Below are 16,261 nucleotides of genomic sequence, written 5' to 3'. Positions count from 1 at the left end.
TCTTGTCTTTTCTACGTTTGAAAAAATATTCCACAACAGTGTCAACTATCCCAGCAATGCAAGTTAATATGAATGCTTTTAAATTGACAAATTATGATTGTATCGGATTTGATTTAGATAATACGCTTCTGAATTACAATGTGACAAATTTGGTGCATTTGGTATATAACACATTAGCTGATTACTTGATAAAAGAAAAGGGTTATGACTCAAAATACTTATCAAAACCATTGGAAAATAAAGATTTAGATTTCATGCAGAAAGGATTGTTCTTAGACTTTGAAAAAGGAAATTTACTTAGAATCAGTGCTGATGGTACAATTCAAAGAGCATGTCACGGTACTAGTTTATTAAGTATTGAACAAATTAAAGAAATATATTGTGACCAAAGGTGGGAAGCCACAGATGCATTTTCTAAAGACATGCTATCAACATGGAATGGACCTATATCAATGAAAATGAGAAGTTTATTAGATTACTTTGATATTTCTTCATCTGTTATATTCGCAAGATTAATAGATACTCTTGACGAAAAACATGGAGGACCTCTAAATTCTTATAATGTTTGGCCTGATATGTTAGATGGATTGATTGAAATGTATGATGCAGATCATTTTAAATTAGACAAAGGAGAATTCTTTCCTTGCTTGAAACAAAATCCTCATAAATACATGCATAAATGTAATGAAAGAACTATAAAATGGCTTCAGGAATTAAAAAAACATTGTATTACTTTTCTCATCACTGGATCAAATGTTGATTTTGTTAATTTTACTGCTACTTATGCCTTTGGGGAAGATTGGAAGTCTCTGTTTGATATTACTATTTGTTATGCAAGAAAGCCTGGCTTTTTTACTGAGCAACGTCCATTTTATGAAACTATAAATTATGAAAAAGGTGCTATAATAGAAAGTAAAGATTTAAAACGGGGTGGGATATATAATCAAGGTAATTGGAAAGGTCTTGTTGATTTCCTAGAATGTGAATCTGGTAAAAAAAATCCTCGTTGCTTATATATTGGTGACAATCTTATTCAAGATATTTATGTACCTAAAGCATATGTTCAATGTGATACAGTAGCTGTAATTGAGGAACAGATGGCTGAAGGAATGTTTCATCAGGGATTGTCACATCCAGATGAAAAAGTGTTAAATTCCACATTCTGGGGTTCTTATTTCTGCTTGAAAGATTCTAGAATTAATACTGATTCTTTATGGGGTTATGTTATAAAAAAATATTCGAAACTTTGCATACCTAACATAGATATTATAGCTCAAGAACCATTAGAAAAAACTTATTTATGTTTCGTGGAAGATGAAAAGAAATACAGTGGATATTATCCTGCAGCACCTCTCAGTATATCAACTATCTAAGCTTATGTACATGTTGTTGCTATAGCTCTACTTCATGTAAAATCATTGTACAAATGTTCTATTACATTTATAATGTATTCTTAATTTAAGATACGTATTATACCAGCTATCCAGGAACAGTTGCAACAATTACTAAAGCCCAAAAGAACATTGGTACATCCTAAGCAAACATTTAGAACAAAACGAACAGAACAGAGGCAACAAGAAGGGCTAGCAGCAGTGGAGAAAATTTTGGAAGAAAGAAAAATGGCTGACAACGCTAATACAGATAAAAGGTTAAATAATAAATAATTTATATTTTTGCAGTATATTTATTTACAATTTGATTCTTCATGTACAAAAATAATTGATTTGTACAAATTTTAAATATAGTTGGCAAATATATTATTAAAAATGTACTATTTCATAAAAGCAAATAAAATGATTTTACTTGCGCATACTGGTATTAGCACTTGGCTATTCTAACTTAGTTAAGAAAAATGGTAGTATAAATGTATGTTTTCGACATACAGTCATGCTTTTTACACATTCTACTTCTTATAATATTAGCTACTCTTTATTATAGTAGTATAAAGTCATTTAATACTTTAACAAATACTTGATAAAAATAACAATAATAATATGTGATTTATTCACATACCGTCATGTCATAAAATAACTATGCATAAATGCCAACAAAATTCTGTTCCTACAAAATAAGCAAATTTAACTAGATCAATTATTTGCTATTTTCTTTGAACAGCAATTGCTATTCCCATTCCACCACCAATACACAAGGAAGCAACACCTTTATTTCCACCAGTTTGTTCCAAAGCGTATAATAATGTTACTAATACTCTGGCACCTGAAATACATTTATAACAATAATAAGAATAGAATCGATAAAATACATGGAAGTTTGGATATTTTAAATACCAGATGCACCAATAGGATGACCCAATGCAATAGCCCCTCCATTTACATTAACTTTACTTCTATCTAAGCCAAGAGAATCAACACATGCTATTGCTTGTGCTGCAAATGCTTCATTTAGTTCATATAAGTCCACTTCATCTTTAGTCCAGTTTGCTTTTTTCAACTGAAACAATAAAGTTCTTTTAAATGCACAGATTTCAAATTACAATATATGAATCTATTTTAATATACTAACCACTAACTCAACTGCTGGAACAGGACCTATACCCATAATCCTTGGTTCTACTCCAGCTTGGGCTACAGCAACAATTTTACCTAATGGAGAAAGTCCTCTTTGAGCTGCAACTTCTGCAGACATGAGAACCACTGCAGCTGCTCCATCATTTATACCGGAAGAATTACCAGGTGTAACAGTGCCATTAGTCTAGAAATAACATGTCATTCCAAATAATGATTACATGATCATTTTTACTTATAAAGGAAACATGTATGACAGTTCTTACTTTTAAAAAGTTTGGTTTAAGTTTTTGAAGACTTTCAATGGTTATCCCTAATTTAGGAAACTCATCTTTGTCTACTATGGTTGATTCTTTCTTAGTAGGTACTGTTACAGGAACAATTTCTTTATCAAAGAGGCTTTTATTAATTGCAGTTTCTGTTCTTTTCTGAGATGTCATTGCATATTGATCTTGAGCTTCTCTACTTATATTATAATCCTTAGAAAGATTTTCAGCTAGGGAACATTTATACACTTGTGAATACAAGTTTATAATAAGAATAAAGGAACAAAACATAAAAGAGATTTTCCTATACCTGTTATTCCCATATGAATCCCATGAAATGCATCTGTTAATCCATCATGTAGTAAAGTATCTACTAAAGTACCGTCTCCCAATCGTACACCATTTCTAAGATGCATTGCATGTGTTGCCTGACTCATGCTTTCTTGACCACCAGCCACAACAATTTGACTTTCTCCAGCTTTTATGGACATATAACCATTTATAATTGCTCTAAAACACATGCATTTTATAAAAAATAATCTACACAGGCAAAATGAAATTAAAACTGAACAAATGATAACAACATTCAATTTCAAAGTTAATGAAAGTTTACATTAAATGCTTACCTTAATCCAGAACCACATAACATATTCAGGACATATGCAGGTACAGTTATAGGAATACCTGCTTTCATAGCTGCCTGCCTTGCTGGATTTTGTCCATGACCCGCAGTTAATACCTAAGATAAGAAATATTTGATGTTAAAATTATTAACTTTGTTTAATCTATATTCATCAATTAACATAACATAAATTATTTATAAATATTATCAGCATGTATTCATTATCTTTGTCTCCCACCAACATCTTTTTATTTCAATTAAATTATAATAGTCTTCTTTTCAGAAGCAATTGATTCAGATATCTAACTGTAAAATCATAAAAATGTTTTCCCACAGATAGGAGCAAATTAGAATTTCAAATTACTTGTCCAAATATAACTTCAGAAACATCTGAGGCTTGAACATTGATCCTTGCAAGACTTTCTTTAATAACAACACTGCCCAAATCTGATGCTTTCAGCGATGATAAGGATCCACAAAATGATCCTGAAAATAATAAAATGTTTCTCAAAGGCAAGCAGAAAATATAAAATAAATTATTATGATTGTACAATTTTATATGTCTTATTGCACACGTAAAAACAGTAAAAATCTTTCACTGTTACAAATGGAACCTTATACTGTTTTAAATACAAATTAATATCATTATATCCAACAGAAGAGCTCTTGTTAATTTACAATTACATTCATTGTTTATATGATGTCATTTAAACTGATTTAATATTGTACTATATAGTAGATTTAATTATTATTTATTGTCAATATGTTAAAACTTGCAAAGCATAGTGTTATACCTATGGGAGTCCGGACAGCCGATACAATCACAACATCGTCACTACCCATGTTGTTAACTTCTTTAAAATTACGTCTAAACTTGACAAAATCTGAACGAAGACTGCCGCCACGAACGAGTATAACGGAAATAAGTAGTTAAAGTGGTTAAACTGTTGGGGACGTACACCAGTAACGGCTTAATGAAAGTATGTCAAAGAAAATGTAGGCGCATTCTTTTGTAGATAGTTCCTGGTACAACTCTTAAAAGTCTTTTTAGTACAAGTTTTATTTATTTTAAAAACATTAAAAAAAATCCCCATCGGCTACAGATACAAAAAAAAACGCGTATAAATTATGTTCATACATAACGATGTTACAAATCAGATAAAAAAGTAGGACACATTGATGAAACGATTAAACATCAAAGATACATAAAATTTCGTTAAAATTTTATATCATCCAAGAAATAATTCGGGGGATTCGTTTAGGGACCTCTACAGATCCAGGTAAGCACAATACATCCCTGTCCAACGTCACCGGCTGATTGACTTCTACCTCATCGTACAGGTGGCGCTGAACCACCAATCGTTGTGCCGTGGTGATGCTCGTTTGTTTTTACCCAGCGTGCATTGTGAACAGTGACTGGTGCTAAGATGGCCGACAACATGGAGGAGATTTCAGAGCTCGTCGAAAAGCGAGGTATTTATTGCAGTTTCTCGATTTACTTCTCGTGATTGCCGTTTAGAATAAAAGCTCGATACACGGCAAGCGCGTCGACGATCATGGCCGGTCGGGATGATCCGTAATTGCTGCAAAAATCACGCCATCTGCACGCACAGTACCCCAGGAGGAATGATCGCGAAAATCGTCGTGAATATACCAACGAATCGGGCCCGTTTTCCCTACCTTTCGCAATATTCACGGTACTCGTGGCTAAGCTAACCTAGGTTACGTTGACAGAACATGCCTGTCATAGCGACGTCAATCGCGGCCAGTGCCAAACATGCCACCTTTTTGACAGGCTTACATACGTGCACATTCGGCTGCACGACACCCTTCGTACACAGTGTGCGTAGTACGTACAAGCAGACAGAACACCGTGTTCGTTCTCGTGTGTCCGCCTAAGCGCTATGCTCGTTACTCATTAAGGTCATACGTCGACGGCCTTGCAATTCGCACCATCGCTGAGGTAATCTCGACTCGAGATTACCGTTATCTCTTACCGCGAATTTACTGCCGGCTGATTCGTCTGTAACACCTACGTTCTGGTGCCGTGGTGAGCGCGTGTTGCCCACGGTTATCCCGATCACGGTATTCGAACTTCGCCCAGCAAAATCGTTAGCATCGGGAGGCGCAACGTGTTCGCTGATAATCCTCCGGTTAAACACCGACACGATACGTGCTACCTGAATTTCCTCCTGGAATATTCGATCCTCGATATTACACGCATCCTTGTACTACGAACTAGTTAATTTTATTGCTATCCGATAAGAGATTGCGCATACATCAGCGATGTTTTTGCTTTTGTTTTGATACCGAACCGCAGGGAGGGGGCAATTACCGTGTTTAGTAACACGTGGCGGTGTCTATTGTTCCTATCACTTCGACGCGTTTCGACTCGGCGCGATTTAATTCGACGCGATTCAATTCGGTGATACTCCGAGCGATTTAATTCGACGCGATTCCATTTGCCACGATTCAATTCGAACTCATGATTCAATTTGCCGGCTTTCAATTCCTCGTGTTTCAATACTTCCCACGTTCAGATTCAATATCACACATTTCAATTATACGGTTCCGGTGCAATTACGCTTAGCCAAGATTCAATTACGTCTAATTCGATTCATCGTTTCAATTCGATCCAATTTACTCGGTTCCATTATATTCGGTTTCCAAACTTTATCGTATTAATTTGAATAGGCCGATGACGTTAAATGAGCAACGCTCAGTGTAAACTCGTATTTTCAATATAATGCGTTTAATTCTTTTAACCTTTAATACGCAACGGTATCAGCCGTGTGTTTAGCATACGAGTCATTATCTCGACCATCTCCGTTCGACATATAATGATATTCTTTCGGACAATATTTTCCGATTGGCCATGTCACGATCGCGAGGTGATCAATCGTGATTTCGTGGTGCAGCTCGCTATAATGCGATTAACTGTCACACACGCATCGCACGTACCGTGTGCCAACGTCCTGTGGTACATCGGTGTACACACGTCGAACCAGTTTCCATGCGTCTTTATTAGAATTTTCTCGTGAACATATCCCGCTTTTAATACGTCGTCGACGCGTATTGTAGCAAGAAGGATATCGAGTCAATTCATTTCGCGAATCGTCGGAGGTGTGTCCCGATCGCGTGACTGCCACTTCGATTCTTCTCAACGTTTTTCCTTTAATATCCGATGAATCCATTCGGGAACTCCTTTGTCGATCCTCTGACGCTACCAACATCGTTATGATAGCGATCTTATGCAGACTAACGGATCAATATCCTGGCTCACTATTTTGTGCCGTTTTCTATGAGCGTTTTTGCACAATTTCATCAATTTAGACGTCAAGTTTTTTTAGTGTCCCTAATGGAGATGTCGGATGAATTACAGGATTTACGCATATTTACGATCTTGTCTGAGTATAATTAATGCGTTGTGTTTTTAGAAGTTCAGTTGCAACAGTACTATTGCATTGTTTGAACTGTTACAACTTTGCTATGAATATTTCGCTAACTAGCCACCACGTGTTTTATGCGGTTTCTTCGCCTTATCGCTGGATCGTACCAGCTGGCATTACACATGCCTCAACGAATTTCAGCGGAAGGAAGTCAGCCATTTGTGCATGTCGTATGCTAGTAGTTAAATTTCGAATTTCAAGTTCAAGTCGAATCGTTAATCTCTCCTTTCTGCACCAAATATTTTTGCAGCAGATTTAAAATTCACTTAAATTTCAAATTTGGTGAAGATCAAGTTGAATCTTTGATCTCCTTGCTGCACCCAATAAATTTATTTAAATTTCAAATTTGGCCAAGTTCAAGTTGAATCTTTAATCTCCTTGCTGCACCCAATAAATTTACTTAAATTTCAAATTTGGTCAAGTTCAAGAATCTTTAATCTCTCCTTGCTGAAATAAATTAGTTGCCAAAAGCCCACATTGAATTTTTATGAAACCGATAACAAAAATATTATTGTTATTGGTGGTAATTATTTTGAACACTGTAATTTAAAATAATTGTCTTAACCTTTTTAATTGACTTAATGCCCCATTTCGTTTCTTAAGTTACATAATAGTTTATTATTATTAGGGCACCTTATAGTTCGAAAATAAGGTCGTTTGCGTTTGACGTTCTCAATTTTGCTATCAGCCTAGTTATTAACCGGTATGTAAATCATTCTTTTCCGGCTTAACGGAAGCCACCGAGATATATTTGATACCATCCAGTTTCGACGTGCAGCTTTTTATTTCCACGTTTATCCTGGAATCTCGCGTTGGAGCACTTGACATTTTATAAATCAGACTTCTTGGTGCGTGGGTCGGAAAAACAAGTTTTCCATTTAATTTCTTGGAATCCATAAATTATTACTTTCACAAGCATTATTCCTACTTCTGACAATCAATAGCATAATTGTTGCTCGTGATTAGAAAATAAGTTTGATCGAATATGTGACAGGGCGGTCAATTCGATGGGTCGCGGCTTTTATTACCAATTAACTCTAACAATCGTACAATTATGTACAATTAAATCATTGTCCGAAATTACCATTGTAATCCACGTTAACCGCGTGGTCGTAAGTAGCATTATACGGAGCATAGTTGTCATGATATAGCGAGGTCGTAAAACAAAGCGCTAAGACCTCGAGTTATCTCGTTATATGACGATCATATTTAGAGTATGACTTTACAGTAGAACTTTATTATACTGTCACCTTTATATCATCACTTTTGATTTTGAGATATCATCAGGTCAAAGAAAACTTGCTAAAAAAATTTTGTATAACGCCATGTTGGTGACAATATAACGATTTCTACTGTACTGCTACGTTTCCATATGACGCGGCGCTAATAAACGAAGCCTCGATAGATATTTCCCGTTGATCTGCTCTATTTGCCGTTCCATTCGTTCGGTACGTGCCAGCGATAGCGAAACAACGTCCCGAACATCCAACGTATTTTCTCTTAATATATTACGATAAGCATGGGGACCATAGGTCGATAGCTCGACAAAAATCCTTCTTTATCTTTCCATTTTCCCCGGACGTTTTCTCTAGCGGTAAATAAACCCAGACCACTCGAGACGATGCAGTTGCAACAGATGACGGGGATGCTTAAGTAGGCTGCATTTATTTATTCGTGGTGTAGCGTAGAGTATTCGATAACGGTACATCATTGTTTTGGCGTGGTCAGAAGCGTTTTCAGCGAGCACGGTAATCGTCGACTCAATTCTCTCCACATACTTTATTCATACGTCGGATGCATTACGTTTTTTCTCTCGATAGTCGCTTCCTCGAGCGGATAAATGATCGGCTTTCGAGGGTCCGTGTGCGTGGCCGCAAATCATTGCCTCGTCTCGTTTCGTTCCACTTTGACCTCGAATCGTCGGTACATGTAGTCTGTTTAACAGAACCGTTTGATAATCGGACCTTTCGAATCGATACGTTAACTGACGCCTTTCATTCACCGGTACCAATACATCCAAGCATAGAATCGAGTAAATCGAAAATGAGCTGTGAATCATAAATACTCAAATCGTCACATGGTCCCCAAATTCGGACGAAATTTCTACAAGACGGGTATCATCTAATGGGACGAAATTTTTACAAGATGGGTATCATCTAATTTGCAGCTTCCATAAGACATTGCAATTTCCGTTTCGAAACATATCTTTCATCGGAACAAACCATAAACGAAAAGCACCCGGTTCCTGCCATTTCGCCGGTTCCTACGGTGCCACGTGCACACGAGGGGATGTAATAAACAGGAAACGATGCAGAAAGCTTTAAATTGGTCGGCATTTGCGCGACAGCGAATCGTCAAAGGGAAGGTAACCCAAGCGTCGTTTAACGAATTGTCCCGTTCTATTGACGAGTGCTAGAGCCTTCGACGCAATTCCACATGTGGTGGCTCCTCGCGCTACGAGAATATCGATCCTCCCACATCGTTTCTTCGTCGTAAACTTCGTGTTCGTAGCTACTGTCGCCCCTTTCACGATAAGTTTCACCCGTGTACTCGAACGTATTGTGTTTCCGATCGAGATCGTGGCTCCATGGGATGACTACTAATTACCAACGCAACGCTGCACCGTGTAATACGCACTAATTATTTTAACACCGTTACGTAATCATTGACCGTTTTCGTTTCTAGTCTGGCAGAGTCGTTCACGGAATTGTGCGTGGAAAAAAGAAAACGAAATGAATTACATCGACATTAAAACTATCTTTTATTTTAATGCGATAGAACTACTATTTTTATTTTAAGAATGGTCATCAACAAATTTTGTTATATTTTAACAAAAGGCTTATCGCCTAAGTTTCATTTTCGAAATTCACTTATCGAGGACATTCTACAGCTCCTACTGACACGAATATTTTTGTTGTCAGAGTCAGCGAGACAGGCTGTTTACATTCTGCCTCGATAAATATTCATAATTCCAGCATTTAACACGACCGATACTCGCTGTTCGAGTATTCAAATGTACGAATGTTCTTGTCCGATTTTGAATCGCTAAAGGTCGCTTTTTCATCGCGTCCATACGATAGAAAAACATCGACTTTGAAATTCTATGAAGTCTCACCAGATTTCAGTCTTGTAACAGTCTTTTTCAAAACGAATTGGTTTGCACTTATCGAATTTTACTCATTAAAAAATAGAAGCAGTTTTGAAGTTTCGTAATTGTTATAAAATACATGTTACGAGCAGAGCCTATCGTGAGTGGAAAGTCACTGGTAATCGGTCACACCGATAATTCTTTTTATAACCTGCGTATCGAATCTAATCGGTTCTGTAACAGCAATCGAGTCGATCGCTAATAACTCGGTATTACAAGTTTATTGCTCTGGAAGCCTTAGCGCGAATTAGACTACATTACGTAATTAATCGGAAAATATAGCACGTCTTATTACAGTAAAATTGCATTCGGTGCACCCTTTTTCGCGGCGTATCTTTTGCACGGAAAGTCGAAAAGAACCGCTATGAAGAGCGTTCGCACGATTTATTAGCGCTTAAATTGGCGTATGCGTCACTCCGCGGGTACGTGACTAACCGGAACTTTCCTCGGTAACGCACGTGGTGTGCCCGATCTTTTGCGATCTCTCGATAGAAATCGTCGGAGAAAAGTTCGTCGCTCGTGTTTTCACGCATCACGGTCTTTAAACGTCGCGAACAGAGATTTCTGTGTCACCGGTCTACTCGGACGTTTTGTCGTTCGCGCCGGAACAAAACGGTTTATTTCATTGAAAGACCCGTGAAAGTCCGCCGGCGAACGTTTTGTCCGAGCGTTAATCCATACACGGTGTTTATTGTTCGCATGTGCGAGTTGTTTCTGCGGGCTGATTCATGGGGGATGTTAAGAAACTCCCGGAAGACTGGTACCAGTCAGAATGACGGATCTCGAGTTTCGTATTTTCAATTATAGTATTTATCAAGCTATCTTTGTTCGGTGCTTGCTTAACTGATGAATGATGACTATGTATACTAATTTATTCTCCGTGTCATTTATTTTATTTTTTGATTCAGTTCAGGAATGAGCCTATCATTCCTGGTTCGTTTATCTTAGATTCTGAGGCTACGAAAATTTCACCTTGAATTTGTAGGAAATTTCAGTATTGATATTTCAAGTTTTGATAATATTCACATAAGTGTCTAGGAAAATTATTTCATCTTGAATTTCATATTGAACTTCAGTTTGTTCCAGCATTGATAATATTTCAAGTTTTGATAATATTCACATAAGTGTCTACGAAAATTATTTCATATTGAATTTCATATTGAACTTGAGTTTGTTCCAGCATTGATAATATTTCAAGTTTTGACAATATTCACATAAGTGTCTACGAAAATGATTTCATCTTGAATTTCATATTGATCTTGAGTTTGTTTCAGTATTGATAATGCTTCAAGTTTTGATAATATTCACATAAGTGTCTACGAAAATGATTTCATCTTGAATTTCATATTGAACTTGAGTTTGTTCCAGCATTGATAATATTTCAAGTTCTGATAATATTTACATAAGTGTCTGAATGTAAAAAGAACACTAAAGATCAGTATCCTGGAAGAGGTTAACCCTTTCGGTTCAACATGCTTATTTTGCGCGGGTGAAGTCTATAGTCGCCCATAATGTATGTAAATTGATTTACGGCGAACTGCAGTTACCGGTAGCAACGAATGGTTTCTGAAACTTGGGTTACGTTCAATTATATGAATTAAACGACTTAAAAAATGTTCGATTACAATTTGTTGGTCTTTTCGTGCCCTATCATAAAATATAGAATGCTATAAAAAGAGATTGTGTAGGAAACGTTTAATGACGTAAGCTTAGGCTTTTTTTAACGTAGCCCCATAAGAAAGTATGTTGCAAACTTTTATGCAAAGTTGAGGTAAAAAGATGGTGTCTATTAAAAATAGATACTAGACAACAGGAAGAGAAATAGACCTTTATACATGATTGAATTGTCGGACAACTTTATTAGATCTTCAGCTATATCGAGATGACCCACTTGCGTCATTTACCTTTTACAAAGGCTATTCGCAAACTTATTTTTATTCTCGAAATGGTGGCGTATTTTTGCCAGCGATTTCAAAAAGTTTGCACAGTACGGTTACGCAAGTTATATTTAGGGAAAGCTGAATAAGAGTGGTGAATTGAACGCGATGTACGAACCTGAGAAGCACGCGATAATTATAGTCGATGCGGTGTACGGTTCCGTTGTCGGTGGACGTCGGTTTACAGAACCGGGCTGAAACAACTGGGTTCAATTACCGTTAATTTAAATAGGTTCGCTGTAAATTTAGGTGGTCGCAATTTTGTAGGGCCAGGTGTCGTGAAAATAGGAGCAAGATTCGTCAACTTTTACGCATTTCCTGCGCGTTCTTGACGCAGTCGTTGGCACGATGCCTGTTGGAAGTGTCGTCACGACTCTCCCAGCCAGAGATCGGAAAAAAGAAGAAGCTTCCATCCGCTGATGGAACGCAACCTTCGTGCTTTCTATCCTCCACACGACCAAATATGTTCTCCGTCCACTTTCCATTACTTGTACCAACTTTTTCTGTCCCCCGGAGTGATTAACACGTCGTATCCCACGTGGTCCAAAAGCACATATTTATTTAAGCCGGAGAAGGTATTCCCCGGTTAAGCTTCGAAAGAGTACGAGGGGAAAGCGAAACGAAAGTGTGATGAACGTATCGTCGCAATTTTCAATAATTAACCCCTGAGAGCCTCACCGTACTATTAACCTACATTTCTTTAATCACACCTCTTTCTGTACATCTATAAGATTGTAGGAAACGTCAGTATTTGTCGCAATTATCAAGGGAAAAGGAGGGGATACGTGTTAGTTTTAACGCGTGCAATCTCATTTTTTGGTCAACTTCGAATAGTTCGAAACCTCAAATCTGAACACGTTCGGTGTGTAAAAATCGCTACGCTCGGTTGGTCCGCTCGTAAAAACTTCTCGCTGTGGAAGCGACAAGAAAACGAACGGTCTCCGAAAAAATTCAATTACTGAATCTATGTGTGCTGAAATGGGAGAAAATCGGGCGTAACAGAAATGTGTGTCGTGTTCTTCGTTTTTTGCAAAAATTGTAATACAGCATCGATATTGGTCTTAGTTAAAATTCAAGTAAAGGCAAATACTTTTTAGTAAGATTGATTTAACTTAGAAAAGATGTTGAAGCAAGAGTGTTTTAGGATATCAGGTCATCTTGATCTAGGATCTCAATAGGTTCTATTTTTCTTTAGACTCCTCATATTTTCTTATGAGGAGTTCTCTTAAATTTCTGTATGTCTGACTCTTCTAAGATTATTATTAAAATCCCATAGGATCACGTTAGTTCTTAGAATTTTTCTAGGATCAGATTCTTCAGAATCCACAGTTCATTAGTCTCCTGCGGTTTAACATACCACGTATTTTCCTCTGATCTAAGATTCTCTTTAGAATCTGCCTAGGCCCTCGAGATCCTTCTTACAACTTCAATAGGCTCTCCCTAGTCTCTCTCGGGTTCTTATTCTCTTTCGAGGTTCATCTGGGTTACCCCCAAATTGAAGACAAGTGGAAGTCATTTCTTAGCTTATGACTTATCTGACTTTCAGTCATCGAATTTATTTCCTAATGCATTTGGTGTAAACTTCCTATTCAGGTCATATCATAAAATGCTTCTAAACCTTGCCTCATTATAAGCACCCTTGGCTAATTTGCCTAATTATAGGCAATAAACCTTGATAATTCCAAATCCTCAACCTGTGTAAAATATCAAAGGAGTATACATTTCAAAGTTCTAGTGTCTATTCAAGTAGGGTTTATGAAGCTACCCTGTGTCTCGAAATGCCAGAGTATCGGAATCGGGTTATAAAATTGAGGGGGTTTTGGTCACGACGTTCCGCGAGGGTGGAGAAAGAATGACGAAGGTGAGCCGGAGGTGGGAAAGCGAGGAGAAGGGGCAGCGTGGTGCATCGACTCGGCAAGGAGAGAAGGGGGTTGATTCATCGTGCGGAGGCCGCACTTGGTTTCACGCAGTCGTAGAACGAATCTCGTTCATCGCGATCCTGGACGAGCGGGACGAGCCAGTTACGCGTGTTCCACGCGAAAGTCAAGGACACGACGGAATTCCGGTTCCCGCATTCTCGAGACACGCGAGAAAGTTGGTACGCGACGTTTGGCTCTCGTCGCTGATCAGGGAAGAGGAGACCGGCCGTTTCCTGATCTTTCGACCCCGCGTTCTTTTTCTCCGCTGTTATCGAACTGTTCCAAGGTTGTTAACGGTCCCGAGTTCGCGAGTCCAACAGTCGATTGGTAATCGCTCAGCTCGTCGATTATGGAAACGAAGAGACAGAAGCTCCGCTAGTTTCTATGACAATGCGTGCCTACACGTTGGGATGATTCATTGTTTACACGTGGAAAGTGTTTTGTCCCGGTTACCATTTTCGGTCAGTCGTGTTTCGTCTCCTCTTGCCTCGCGATCAGCTGACAAATCGGTGTGCTTTTGATTCGATTTTAATGAGGTTTCCTGTGCGATAGTTTCTCCACGCTGGATTGTGAGTGCTTATGATGGTCGTCGCGATGCTGTCCGATTATAGACAACCTGATTTAGGTACGTCATACTCGTTACGCCGGCAATTATGAATATTTGCGGTGCAAGTTTTTACAACTTACACGTAGTTTCAACATGTGACTCATTTTGAATCTTAATGGAACTTGTCTTAGGGTGACTACTTTCACGTTGAGTTTATACAAAAATACTCTAGTTATGAACTTCAAGGAATTTAAAATATTAATGATCTCTGAGAATGAAAAGCCTTATCACTGTCTGAGTCAGCCTGCACCTAACGTGATGTCCGATCTATCTGACATAATCTAATTTCGATCTAGTTTATAATCTCAGCGAAATGCTTCACCGATTAAAATTGACGATAGGCAACCTACACATATTTCTTTTCTACTATAATTCAAATAAACCAGTGGACTGATGAACCTGTTTAAGTGTCAAATTAAACTTAAAACAGATTGTCTATGTCCTGTATGTAGCATATGATATAATTCAGAATAACTATCATTATATATTAGTTATAATTATATATTAATTGTGTGTTATTTGCTTATTATCCTAAAATTACTGCAGGAGTAATATAAACGAAAATCACCGAGGCAACAAGTGCAGATTAATGCAACGAGGAAAAATTTAACGTTGCGCGTGCAGGCATTACAGCGCAACTCGCGATATCGATCAGTTAGTTAGTTTCTTGCAATTTCTGTATCTTCGTGTCCGCGAAACACGTGCAAGGTTTCTGTTCCGCGGAAAATTGCCAGGTGTAACGCGAACAGCGTGTAAAACCTCTCAGTTGCACGGGGGTTTCTTTTCGAAGAATTCTATCTAGTCGAACAGGGGCATTTCTGAACCAACAAAAAACAACATTGAAATTCATCGCGGTGAATTTGCAAGTCCGACGTTCAACCGGTCCTTCGGATTATGCCGTTAAATTGCACGGAACGTTGCAACGGTATCACGAAACGGCAGAATTCTGTCGTTTAATTCAATGCCATGATAAAAATTCTTGTTCGAGTTCGAGGTACCGTGACTCCGTCATTGTTACGAGCACACGAGACTTCCAGGTACAAGGAACGTTCGGTTTTAACCACTAGTCGATTTCCCGGTGAAATTTCCTCGTTTGCGAACTGGTTTTGTTTGGGAGCTTGCTGGGTCGATTTCCTTTGATGACTGTTCATTAATGGACTACCTGAGGATATTGGTCTGGGATACTTGCCAGTATTTTGTTAATCTATGGATTTGGGAACTTGGGAATTAAGTTATTCAGGAATTTGGGGGCTAGGAGGTTGGGGATGTGAAAATTGGTCATTCAAGAATTTAGAAGGTTAAGAATTTGGTGATGTGGTAATTAAGTTATATAGAAATTTGGGGATCTAGGAGTTCGAGGATCTTGGAATTTGGGGATGTAGAAATTTGGTCATTCAGGAATTTGGAGAGTTAAGGACTTGGAGGTGTGGGTATTAAGTTATATAGAAATTTGGGAATCTAGGAGTTCGAGGATCTTGGAATTTGGGGATGTGGAAATTTGGTCATTCAAGAATTTAGAAGTTTAAGAATTTGGGGATCCAAGAATTTGGTGATGTGGTAATTAAGTTATATAGAAATTTGGGGATCTAGGAGTTCGGGGATCTTGGAATTTGGGGATGTGGAAATTTGGTCATTCAGGAATTTGGAGAGTTAAGGACTTGGAGATGTGGGTATTAAGTTATATAGGAATTTGGGAATATAGGAGTTCGAGGACCTTGGAATTTGGGGATGTGGAAATTTGGTCATTCAGGAATTTGGAGAGTTAAGGACTTGGAGATGTGGGTATTA

At 37.8% G+C, this 16,261-nt stretch overlaps 3 protein-coding genes across 10 annotated transcripts in view; 2 read left to right on the top strand and 1 right to left on the bottom strand.

The window, feature by feature from the left end:
- Positions 1-68: 68 nt before the first annotated feature.
- On the top strand, positions 69-1,681 carry Nt5a (5' nucleotidase A). The gene is made up of 2 exons (XM_012282875.2): positions 69-1,379; positions 1,464-1,681. The coding sequence occupies exon 1, from the start codon at positions 69-71 to the stop codon at positions 1,371-1,373; it is 1,305 nt and encodes a 434-aa protein (XP_012138265.2). The 3' UTR covers positions 1,374-1,379; positions 1,464-1,681.
- Acat2 (Acetyl-CoA acetyltransferase 2) lies at positions 1,665-4,353 on the bottom strand. The gene is made up of 8 exons (XM_003702169.3): positions 4,208-4,353; positions 3,778-3,899; positions 3,418-3,530; positions 3,102-3,301; positions 2,792-3,021; positions 2,524-2,712; positions 2,289-2,451; positions 1,665-2,217 (listed from the first exon to the last, which is right to left on the bottom strand). Exons 1-8 carry the CDS (start codon positions 4,254-4,256, stop codon positions 2,099-2,101), a joined length of 1,185 nt encoding a protein of 394 aa, XP_003702217.2. The 5' UTR covers positions 4,257-4,353; the 3' UTR covers positions 1,665-2,098.
- A 387-nt stretch (positions 4,354-4,740) lies between these two features.
- The window catches only part of LOC100883133 (uncharacterized), a 219,695-nt gene continuing 208,174 nt past the window's right edge, over positions 4,741-16,261 (top strand). For 3 of the 8 annotated variants that reach the window (XM_076538086.1, XM_076538081.1, XM_076538075.1), the window contains exons 1-2: positions 13,899-14,045; positions 14,419-14,491. In XM_076538086.1, coding sequence (XP_076394201.1) covers positions 14,446-14,491 — 46 coding nt within the window. In that variant the 5' untranslated portion in view covers positions 13,899-14,045; positions 14,419-14,445. Of the gene's footprint in view, positions 4,887-13,898; positions 14,046-14,132; positions 14,492-16,261 lie in introns of those variants that run through there. The other 5 variants (XM_076538084.1, XM_076538074.1, XM_076538085.1 and 2 more) reach the window with 3 other exon arrangements.

This window comes from Megachile rotundata, chromosome 12 (assembly GCF_050947335.1).
Source record: "Megachile rotundata isolate GNS110a chromosome 12, iyMegRotu1, whole genome shotgun sequence".
Taxonomy (NCBI): domain Eukaryota; kingdom Metazoa; phylum Arthropoda; class Insecta; order Hymenoptera; family Megachilidae; genus Megachile; species Megachile rotundata.
This window is presented reverse-complemented; position numbering and strand designations above follow the sequence as displayed.

Bases quoted from the DNA above. Each gene is read 5' to 3' on its own strand.
- Nt5a (XM_012282875.2), top strand. From the start codon at position 69: ATGAATGCTTTTAAATTGACAAATTATGATTGTATCGGATTTGATTTA.
- Acat2 (XM_003702169.3), bottom strand. From the start codon at position 4,256: ATGGGTAGTGACGATGTTGTGATTGTATCGGCTGTCCGGACTCCCATA. The intron at 3,900-4,207 runs GTATAACACTAT...TATTATTTTCAG, and splicing joins GGCTGTCCGGACTCCCATAG to GATCATTTTGTGGATCCTTA. The intron at 2,218-2,288 runs GTATTTAAAATA...AATGTATTTCAG, and splicing joins TCATCCTATTGGTGCATCTG to GTGCCAGAGTATTAGTAACA.